Source organism: Megascapheus bottae, chromosome 4, assembly GCF_031878675.1.
Source record: "Megascapheus bottae isolate mThoBot1 chromosome 4, mThoBot2.hap1, whole genome shotgun sequence".
Lineage (NCBI taxonomy): Eukaryota > Metazoa > Chordata > Mammalia > Rodentia > Geomyidae > Megascapheus > Megascapheus bottae.
In genome coordinates, this window is record NC_143512.1 from 45,638,002 (window position 1) to 45,649,619 (window position 11,618).

At 35.5% G+C, this 11,618-nt stretch overlaps 1 protein-coding gene across 3 annotated transcripts in view; it reads left to right on the plus strand.

The window, feature by feature from the left end:
* Tnpo1 (transportin 1) overlaps window positions 1-11,618 on the plus strand; it is a 92,068-nt gene that overhangs the window by 73,909 nt on the left and 6,541 nt on the right. For 2 of the 3 annotated variants that reach the window (XM_090331810.1, XM_090331811.1), the window contains exons 19-24: window positions 2,473-2,571; window positions 2,753-2,848; window positions 5,588-5,663; window positions 6,515-6,614; window positions 9,006-9,080; window positions 10,154-10,296. In XM_090331810.1, the coding sequence (XP_090187936.1) occupies window positions 2,473-2,571; window positions 2,753-2,848; window positions 5,588-5,663; window positions 6,515-6,614; window positions 9,006-9,080; window positions 10,154-10,261 (554 nt within the window). In that variant the 3' untranslated portion in view covers window positions 10,262-10,296. Of the gene's footprint in view, window positions 1-2,472; window positions 2,572-2,752; window positions 2,849-5,587; window positions 5,664-6,514; window positions 6,615-9,005; window positions 9,081-10,153; window positions 10,297-11,618 lie in introns of those variants that run through there. The other variant, XM_090331813.1, reaches the window with a different exon arrangement.

Here is an 11,618-nt window from a genome sequence, read left to right on the forward strand (position 1 = left end):
TTCTGCTATGACAAGATACCGTCAGTTTGTGCACATTGCTGGCCCTTATCCTATTGGGTAACAGTTCTGCTTGAAGTTGGATTTCTTTTTTCTTGCTGATCCTGGGGCTTGAACTCTTAAGCCCAGGTACAGTCCCTGAGCTCCTTTTTGCTTAAGACTAGTGCTCTTCCATTTGAGCCATAATGTTACTTACAGCTTTTTCTGTGCTTAATTCCTACTCAAGGCTGACTTTGGCCTCTTGAGTACCTAGCATTACAGGCATGAGTCTCTTGTAGCCGGCTGAGACCAATTTTCTTTTAATGGAAAGTTAAATTTATAGAGTACAGCGTGAGTGCTAGAATGAATATTACTTCAAAAACTAAGACCAGTAGTGGTTTTTTTTTCCTTGCATAGCCTAGGGTGCATAGTCTGTCCATGTGAGCGGCTATGCAAAGCATAAAAAACTGTAGGATCATTCTCATCTACTTTATTTGTCTGTATCAAAGTCCTTGACTATGATTCAATATTAAATAAGAGAATCACTCCTAATGTATCTTGTATCCAAACCCATCAGACTTATGAACTCATCAATCAGTGATAAGAGCTAATAGCATTTGGTATTTTTTTTTCCCCCGTTTTTGTTTTTGCTGGTCCTAGGGCTTGAACTCAGAGTCTGGGCACTGTCTTTCAGTTTTCTCAAGGCTAGTGTTCTATACTACTTGAGCCACAGCGACACTTCTGACTCAAGACTATTCATTTTCTTGTTGTTTTTGCTGGTCCTGGAGCCTAGACTCAGGGTCTGGATACTTGAGTTTTCTCAAGGCTTATGCTCTACCACTGGAGCCATTGCATCATTTCTGGCTTTTTCTGTGTATGTGGTGCCAATGACTTGTACCTAGGGTTTTGTGCATGCTAGGCAAACACTCTATCACAAGGCCATACTCCTGACTAGTAGTTTAAAAGTATTTTTCTATGTTTTTTTTTTTAAAAAGGCTAGTTTTAAGGAAAATTCAATTTATTTAATTTGTAATTTGAATTTTTCTTATTCTGATGAGAAATTACTCTATCTAAAGACACCTAAAGTAGTTTCAGATCTATTTCATGTAAAAATTTGATGAGGTATTCCAGCTTCTTGGGAAATAGAGATCAGGAGGCTTGTGGTTCAAAGCCACTTTGATCTACTTATTATAGGATACCTAGTCTGTTTGCATAACCTGGCTGTTGGGAACAGTATAGCAGTGAACATGGATGTGTAAGTGTCTTTATGTTATCCCAGCTTGTGATATTCTGGGTAGATACTTGTTTTGGGTTTGTTTGTTTATTTTGTCTGTTTTGTTGTTGTTGTTGTTGTTTGTGGGTCATGGAGCTGGAACTCTGGGCCTGGGTGCTGTCCCTGAGCTCTTCGGCTCAAGGCTACTTCCCTACCCCTTGAGCCACAGCACCATGTCTGGTTTTCTAGTGGCTAATTCAAGATAAAAGTCTCATGGGCTTTAGTGCCCGGGCTGACTTTGAACTGCAATCCTTAGATCTCAACCTGATGAGTAGCTAGGATTACAGGCATGAGCCACCACACCGTACTGATGTTTAGTTTTTGGAGGAACGGCCAAACTGCTTCCAGGGTGGTTATACCAATAGAGTTTATTTTTCCTCACCCTCCCCTCTAACATTTGTTGTTTGAGTTTATGGTGTTGGCCAATCTAATCTGAGATGCAATCTCAGAGTTGCTTTGATTGCATTTCCTTTATGATCTTTACCATTCTTACCTCTTCCTTTTTCCTTTGTTTTGTTTGTCAGGAGGATCGACCTCAGGGCTGGAGTTTGCTGCCCCTGAGCCTCTTTGTGCTACCACTTGTGCTACTGAGCTACTGTGCCACTTGCAGCTTTTTTATTCTTGTTTTTCTTCCTGACTCCCACTTCCAGTTTTTGAGTAGTTAATTGGAGATAAGAGTCTCATAGGGACTTTTCTGCCCATGCCTTCTTCAAACCACAGTCCTCAGATCTCAGCCTCCTGAATAGCTAGGATTATAGGCATAGCCACTGACACCCAGCTTCTTACCTCTTCTAACTAATTTCCCCTTACCTACTTTGTTCATTTAGTGATTAATTTATTAGTTTGGAGAGAGGTTAGTTTCTTGAGCTCCTTGTATTATATCGTGGATATTAGGTCTTTGTTGAATGTACTGCTGCTAAAGATCTTATCCAAGTCTGTTGACTTTTCTTTGCTTTTGATGATATTGAAGCTTTAATTCAGAGCTTCACACTGCCAGGCAAGGACTCTTCTTCCACTTGAACAATGTCCCTAGTCAGTATAATAATAGTATGACAATATGTTTGTTTGTTTTTTGATAAAATGTTTATAATAGTATAACAATGTTTTTTGATAAAATTTATTATTTTTTGCTTATATTTCTCCCTAGTAGATTTCCTTTGAAATTCCTTCAGTAAAATGATAGCTACAGTGTCATACATTGTTTTAATTTTTTTTTTTCTTAGCTGATTTCATGCCAATATTGGGAACCAATCTAAATCCAGAGTTCATTTCAGTTTGCAACAATGCCACATGGGCAATTGGAGAAATCTCCATTCAAATGGGTAAGATTTTTCCCTCTGGAAAAGTGCAATTAAGTGGCTTGGTGAAGTTCGTTTTTTGTATTTAAAAAAAAAATTTGTATGTATATGTGACTTACATCACAGTTAATAAAAGCAAAATGCTTCACAAATGTTTTAACATTGAATTTCTCTCTTTTATTTCTCTTTTTGTGGGATGATCTAGGTATAGAGATGCAGCCTTATATTCCTATGGTGTTGCACCAGCTTGTAGAAATCATTAACAGACCCAACACACCAAAGACGTTGTTAGAGAACACAGGTACCATATGACTGAACTGTTATGGTGAAAAGAAAATTAGTTGCCTTAAGATTTTTTAATTAAGATGCGTAGAGAAACCAAAGCAAAGCTAGCTTTAGCAAACCCAACTTATTATTATTTATTTTGGATTTTTGCTAATGAATTATTTTAGCTTCATTTCATAACTAGTTTATAGAAATACCAGAAAAACACTTTTCTCCCCATTCCCATGTTTTAATATTCCTTAAAACGGATTCTAGCTAAGACAACCATTAAACCATATAAGAGAGTAACTGGGAAGTAAGAAGTATTAAGTTTTTTAATCTATAAAAATGTGGCCAAAAATACATTGTAATTCAGTGACTGATTGGCTAACAGTGGCCTACATACCATGAAATTTCCTGCAATTGGGAACTTACCTAGGAGGCTTGTTTCTCTTTTGCATTTATAGAGAGCATGTTGATATTAAAGAATACCTTCCATACTATAGAAAACATTTAGGGGTGATAGAGTCCTTTTCTTTCCACCTTCCCCTGATTGTGAAAGACTTATTGTTTTCTTTTCATTCAGCTAGATCCCTTTATGTTCTAAGATAACTTTGAGTCACTTACTCATAGTCAGTGAGGGTTTTGCCAACTACTGGACAAAGATTATTAAGGCTTTCCAAATAATAAATTTAGTTTTCCTCAGTGACATTTTCATTTGATATTTTTAAATTATAGTGAGTTTATCATAATGTGATTTAAAATCGATCATGTTTACTGGTATGGAAGGAAGTCTTTTAATTATGAAACAGTTTTCTGTTTGGCTGTATGGGTACTGTATGGGTACACAAAGTGAATTAGGTTTTCCTGCTGAAAAAATATGAAAGTCTATATGAAATGTTTTGAAATCTTACCAGATTTTTATCTCTGTATAATGCAGTACCTATACATGACATTCAGATTAGAGATACTTGCCTTTAAAATAACTTATTGAACCTAAAGAAACCTTCCTATTTATCTTTAAATGTGAATGCATAACTGCAAATAAATGTTGAGTGTATTGTATATGAAAGTTTTTTGTGGGATATCTGCTAGTGAAATTGTTAATGTTGCTTTTGAAAATTGGCTTTATTTATAAGATTATACTCCTAGTGTGAGTATATTGTAATTAAATAATAAAATAGTTGATAATTTCCTGCCAGTTGGTATATTGAATCAGACTGAAAAACACTTGGAATGCAATAAATCACTTCTATAACATGGTTACATAAAATACTGTTTTCTTTATTCCTTACCCAAAAGAATGGGCTTGTTTGTTTTTTATTAAGACCATTATGGGTGTTAGCACTTTTATTGCTGTTATTACAATACTTCATAAAGCCAATTCTGTAGTACACAGTTATTCTTTTTCTAATTAGTATATCCTGCACTGAACTTTTTCAATGGACCATCATCTGCTTTATCGCATGTTTCATTGGATTGTTCATACTTGCCTGTTTAATGAGAATGTTGCATAGTTTGTGTCTTTTTGAACATAGGTTTTCTTTCTCTTGCTTCATATGAATCTGCTGAATTTTAGTATTATCTGTGTAGTTTGCTTCAAGTAATCCTTAAACATTTTTCTTTACTCCCACCCCCACCCTTTTTTTATGAAAGGTTAACTTGTAAGTTTTTGAGAGAACACCATTAAAGTACCTCACAGTTTGTTTTCTGTTTGTTCCCTCCCTCCTCCTCCTCCTCCCCTTGTGTATAAGTGTATTTATATGTATGTACCTTTGAATTGCAGAATGCAGTTCTGAGTTGGAATTGTTTTAGCTCTTCATAAATTTAAGGATTTCCTGAATTTTGATGGTGAATCTATGCTTGTCCACTTCAAAATTTTTAAAAACCAAATTAGTGTGCAATTGATATAATGTACTTTCATCTATTTTGTGTTACACCTTTTATAGTAAAGACAAAATATATTTTCCGATGGTCCATGTATCACATGTCATGAGAGTGGACTGTCTAAATTTCCTGTTTTATTTCACATGGTTTGAAGTTAGTAGACAATTACATAAGTTATCAGGTTTGTCAGAATGGGATCTAATGTAACACAACAATATTCAGTCTATTCAGTGGGCACCATAAATACTTAAAAATTAATATTGATGTAAAATAACAAGTGTCCACTGGTTTGTTTTTGGAAATTAACTTAAAATGTAAACTTAGCAAAATTTAGATTAGCGTTTCCAGAAAATTTTAAAGGAACAAAATCATTACAAAAAGAAAAATATGTAAAGAAGTAATTCTGAACTGTTACACCTATAGAGATAGATGAGTGTTTATACAAGCAATTCACAGATCACATAATTCTTGGGAAAAATTAAATTCATAATAAATTTATCTTAAATTCTGAAATTTTTGCTGCTTTGAAGATTCTCTAAATCAATTTCTTTTATCATCTTTTTAAACATTTAATGTTTTTTAAGCATTTAACATTTGAATGAGCAAGAAAAGCAATTCATGGTTTTTGGTGTTCTCTCAATCTTAGAGTTTTTTTATTCCTTTTGTTTTTCTTTTTCCAAGAGTATGCCATATATGTTGCTGCCCCTTATTTTAGGGGGTGGTAATAAACAGCACTGGTGAAATCTTATGTTTATTATCATACACAAATTCTGTTGGTTTCTGTTTCTGAGTTATTTGTTGTTTTTTCTTTATTTTTTCTCCTTCCCCCTCATTTGCTCATGTCTTGGTTGGCGTTTGGTGGTGTATAACCGTGATTGCGTTACCTTAGCAATAACAATTGGTCGTCTTGGTTACGTTTGTCCTCAAGAGGTGGCCCCCATGCTACAGCAGTTTATAAGACCCTGGTGTGTATTATTCAATCTTTTTTTTTAATTCATTTTTCTTCACTCTTTCTTTCTCTATCTCACTTTTAGATATATTTTCAGTTGGTTACAAAAATCACAATCCTTAATCATTGCCAACCATGTGACTAATCTTGTCCTATCAGGTTTGTGAGGTTTTTCAGTAGCATCGTCATGTATATTTATTTTATGTTGTGGCTAACGACTAATTGATGCATGGGATAAGATTGTCACATGCTTGCTGTGTTAAAAAGCTTGATTATACATAAAGCATTTAAATATCCACCAGAAAAATTAAGATGCATGCAAATTTTATAAATTTAGGTTTTTGCATTATGTTTCTGTTTTAGAATTAATTTGGAAACATGGATTGCATTAAATATATGTTTAAATTTATGTACAATTGTCAGAGTTAAACATCTACACCATAAATTGTATAGTAGTAGTTTATATTGTGGCAGTATATCCTATGTTCTGCTTCTTTCAATTGATAATCTTAATTCAAACCCATTTTAGTGTTTAATGGAATACAAGTTGTAATGCAAGTTTTAAAACTAATTTGGTAATTTACTCTTTCTTGGCTCAGGCTCATTAGTAGTTTAAATGAGGGAGTCAAATCAGTTGTCTACTTTTATAGATAGTCTTTAAACAAAAATGTGGCTTTTTACTGTTTCTACTATATTCAGATGAGATGGGCCCATCATACAGGAAGTGTAAGAAGTGGAAAGTTAAGCTTCCTAAAAACTCTTTAATCATTATTCTGTGGTGCCTATTCCATTAAATACTGTCTATTAGTATTGTAATTCATTCTGCCTTTTTACTTAAATGCTAAACTCAGTTTTATAATTTAATAGGTGTACCTCTTTAAGAAATATAAGAGACAATGAAGAAAAAGATTCAGCATTCCGAGGGATTTGTACCATGATCAGTGTGAATCCCAGTGGCGTAATCCAAGTAAGATCTTCTAAATTTTGTTTTTAAATTAAAATAAGTAGAATAATAAAATTCTAGAAGAAGAAATCTTTTATGGCCAGAACTTTACTTAATTTTTTTTTTAATCTACTTGTTTGTTTATTGTGCTAGTCCTTTGGCATGAACTTAAGGCCTGGCCACTGCCCCTGAGCTTTTTTATTTTTTGCTCACAGCTAGAACTGTACCACCAGCTTTTTGGTTGTTAATTGGAGATGAGAACCCTTATAGACTTTCTTAACCAGCTGGCTTTGAACCATGATTTTTTCAAATCTCAGCCTCCTGAATAGCTAGGATTACAGGTGTGAGCCACCAGCACTCGGCTTAAAATGTTTTGGTTTTTTGGTTTTTTGTTTTTATGGGTCATAGGGCTTGCACTCTGCCTGTGTGCTGTGTGTGCTGTCCCTGAGCTCCTCAGCTCCAGGCTACCTTCCTACCCTTGAGCCAAGCCCCACTTCCTGTTTTCTAGACGTTAATTGGAGATAAAGAGTCCTTTTGTGCTGGGCTGGCCTTGAACCTTGATACTCAGATCCTCCTGAATAGCTAAGATTACAGGCGTGAGCCACCACTACCTAGCAAAATGTTTCTTAATACCTAGAAATGGCAATGCTTGTTTCTTTCATTCTAAATCTTTTTGTCATTAAATTTAATAACAATACTACATTGTAAGAGTAAGGTTAGATTCTTTTTTAAATTAAGCCAGGCCTTTTATTCATCTGCATTCAAACCTTAAATACTTGTTACATACATGCCTGCTGCCTATGCATCCTATTTTCTGAACTGGAGGATATCTATTGAGAGTGTACTACTTGATGTTACATCTAATGAAAATCAAATCTATCGCAAAATACAATACTGAGTTAGCAATTGAAATTTCTTTACTTTTGAGAGGGGATTGTTCGTTCATTTTTGTCTTGTTTCCTGAGTTTACATTATCTTTAGACATTTTAGTTTGGCCACAGAAATTCATGAGTCCAGTCAAATCTGGATCAGTTGCCACTTGGACAAAATAGGACCTGTTGAGCTACAATGTGTGTACAAAACAGAGACTGCATCATAGATTCTTTTTTGGTGGTTGGTGACCTCTGTCTTCTTCCTCCCTTTTTTTTTCTTGCTGTGCTTGAATTTGATCTTATATTTGTTAGGCAAGCATGATTCTGCTGAGCTATGCTTCCATCCCTGTTTTTCACTGGTGCATACTTCAACAGCTGCAATCTGCCTTTTTATAGGCTTGCTGTGTCGCTGAGTTCACAGGTGTACACCACCACATCCAGTCTCCCATACACAGAGGCTGAATTTGAGTTTTCTGCCTGACTAGCCTGAAGCTATGATCCTTGAAATCAGCCTTCCACAGAGCTTGAGATAACAGGCTTAAATCATTGTGCCACACTTTGGGTTGAGGAAAGGCATTTGTGAAATTCTCTGCCTAGTCTGGCGTCTAACTGCCATCCTTTTCAGTCTTCCAGGTAGTCCTCTCAGCCTCCCAAGTAGCAAAGATAGACATGAGCCATTGGCACTTTGACTGCATTTTACCTTAGAACCAGAAATCTTAGGCAATGTCAGATCTGGGTATTTGATAGATATAAAGTCTTATTAATATGGCAAGGTATAGTGGGTCAGGCCTACTTGAAAGTTGGAAATTATGAAGCAGAGAGAGATCAGATTTCACAATTCAAGGCAAGCCCAAAGACTCCATCTGTGCCTGTCATCTCATTGGTAAAAGAAAGCACAAATAGGAAGGTCAAAGTTCAGGCCACCCCACACATAAAATAAACTTTGTTTTAAAGGTAACCAACACAAACAGGACTGGTCAAGTGGCTTCACTGGTAATGTCTATTTAAGCAAGAAGGATTCCCTTAGTTCAAACCACCAAAATAAAAAGAATCCAAATCCTTTGTAGTTTAAATAAACTACAATTTAAGCAAATGGCATTTTGTTTGCTTATTTATATAAGAATTGTTCTATGTGTTGAATTAATGTTGAATTGTTAATATTTGAGAATAGAGGTTTATATTTATGTTGGTTGTTTAGGTTAGGTGTTTGTGACTATTTAATGCCAAAACTGTAAGAAAAACTAGTTTTTGATGGTACTGGACTTGAACTCTGGGCCCAATGCTTACTAAACAAGTGCTCAAACATTTGAATCATGCCCCTATCCCTGTGTGCTTTTTGTAACTTAATCTTTAAAGGCTGACTTTAGACTATGGTCTTTCTCATCTCCATCTTCCAAGTAGCTAGGATCATAGGCAGGCCCCAATACCCTGGCCTACCCTAATGATTTTTAATGTTTTCTCTTTTTTTAACTAAAAAGTTTGCATAGGTCTTTCACTGAGTTTGTTAAATGTGATACCATCTAAGATGTGTTTCTTGTTACAGGATTTTATATTTTTTTGTGATGCTGTTGCATCCTGGATTAACCCAAAAGATGACCTCAGAGACATGTTCTGTAAGGTAATTAATGAGTCTTTATAATGTACCAGTCAGCATAAGGGAAGACTTAGAATTTTTTTTCTACTTAATTTTTATACTTAAGTTCTTCAAATTGCTATTGCTAAACTATGTGACCGTTGTTCTTAGTTAAGAACATGATTACAGGGGCCGGGAGTTTGGCCTAGTGGTAGAGTGCTTGCCTAGCACTCACAAAGACCCGGGTTCGATTCCTCGGTACCCCACATATATATAGCAAAAGGCTGGAAGTGGTGCTGAGGCTCAAGTGGTAGAGTGCTAGCCTTGAGAAAGTCCGAGGACAGTGCTCAGGCCCTGAGCCCAAGCCCAGGACTGGCAAAAAAAAAAAAAAAAAAAACATGATTACAGCTGAAATAACTCAGTTGGGAGAGCATTAGACTGAAGAACATGAAATCCAGTAATTATTCTGTCAGTACTTAATGCTCTTTTCAGTCAGTACTACTGATTCACATTGCCTCCTTATTCCACCTAAGGATCCAAGAGGGATGACTAAAAGAGTGGGAATGTAAGAATCTGCTGACCAATTGTCCTCCCCAGGGATGGATCCTAGATAGTTCTTGGCTTTTTTTTCGCCCCCTTTTGGTTAATTCTAGTCAGCATTCAGCTATAATAGGAAAGCAATGCAGAAACAGTTAAAACACCTAAACTGAAATTAGTGAGTTATTGTATACCAGAAATTGCTTAGAAAGTATATCAGTTATTAGGGCATTTGCAGAATTTTAAATTTCTCACAAATGTTTGGTTTCAGAAGCTATTCAGATCTGAGGTTTTGTTTTGTTTTTTGTCAGTTGAGGGGCTTGAACTCTGGGCCTGGATGCTATTCCTAAGCTCTTCAGCTCAAGGCTACCGCCCTATCCCTTGAGCCACAGCACCACTTCCAATTTTCTGGTGATTAATTGGAGAAAAGAGTCTCATAAACTTTAGTGCCTGGGCTGACTTTGCACCTTAATCCTCATGTCTCAGCGTCCTGAGTAACTAGGATTACAGGCGTGAGCCACAGTACCCAGCTAAGATTTCTTTTTCTTATTGATAAACTAATGATATTTTATTATTTACAGATCCTTCATGGATTTAAAAATCAAGTTGGAGATGAAAATTGGAGGCGTTTCTCTGACCAGTTTCCTCTTCCTTTAAAAGAGCGTCTTGCAGCTTTTTATGGTGTTTAATCTAATACACTTTAGCTGCAATCCCAAAATTAGGGGTAAGTTACATAAGTTTAGAAATTTTCAGGATGAAAATTGAGTTTAGGGCTGAAATCTCACATAGTCTTATGTCATGTTTTATTAAATAGAAATTAAAGTTGAAAGCTAGAACAGTTTCCTTTTTTTTAAGAACCACCATGCAAGATGAAATGTATGCATGTATCTACCTCCTTCCCCAATCTTAAGAGAAATCCATTAGACTTTCACATTGCTTCATCTTTCTGCCTCCCCGCCAGGTAACATCAGAATTCACAGCATTGGAGTAAGAATTGTCCGGTTCTGTTTTAAAATGCAAATTTATTGTTTCTGAGATATGTAGCAAGAGCTTTGGCTAACTTGAGCATTCCATTTGGAATTCAAACTGAGTTCTGGCTTAGATGACAACCTTTGTCTTGCTAAGCTCCCGTATGCCTAGCACTGTTTTAAAATTGTCTGTGAAGAATTCATTTTAGATTTGGGGTGATAGAGGCCTAAGTTTACTTTGATTTTATTTCATGAGGTTCTCAGTACTTGTGAGGTCAGCAATTCTGATCTCTTAACTTTAGTTCTCATTGAGTTGTGTTGAGGGTTAAATACTATGTGATGTATAATACCAGCTTTAGTATATTGTCTAGCACACTGTTAGGATCACTGATAGACCAGTGTAGTGAACCAGTATTTTGACATTTGTAAGGTTTTGAACTTGAATTGAGACAAATTTGGCTGAAAGCCCAGTATAGTTGTATACCTAATTGAATTACTTTTTATATTGTAGTTCTCTTTCTTGCTGCTTGTTTAATCTGAGCAAGATTTAAACCTGAAGAGATGTGACTATATGTTTATCTAATCAGGAAGGTAGTGAAAATGACTTTCAGCCTCTGGAATGTTTCCAGTGTTTGAGACATTTTGTTCTACTGTAGTCTCTGGCCCTCAGAGCATTTTTTGGCTCAGCATTTTATAAAAGTATTAATACTAAATTTTTTAATTAGATCTAAAAATGAGTCAATATCGCTCATTCTTGCCTTTTTCTACTCCTTCCATTCTTCAGACCCAAGAGAAAAGGAGATTGTATTTCTTTACAAATGAACTAAACATTCTGAATTCACATGAATGCTTACAAATGTTCACAATTTGGATAATAGAGTTTGTAGCAAATGGACCACTAATTAATATTCTAATAATTTTACCTAATTTCTTGTTTTTCTTTCTTTTGTTGTTTTTGTGGTGGAGCTTGGGCACTGTCCTTGGACACTTTTTGCCCAAGGCTAGTACCCTTTCACTTTGAGCCAAAACACCACTTCCAGTTTTCTGGTTAATTGGAGATAAGAGCCTTATTGACATT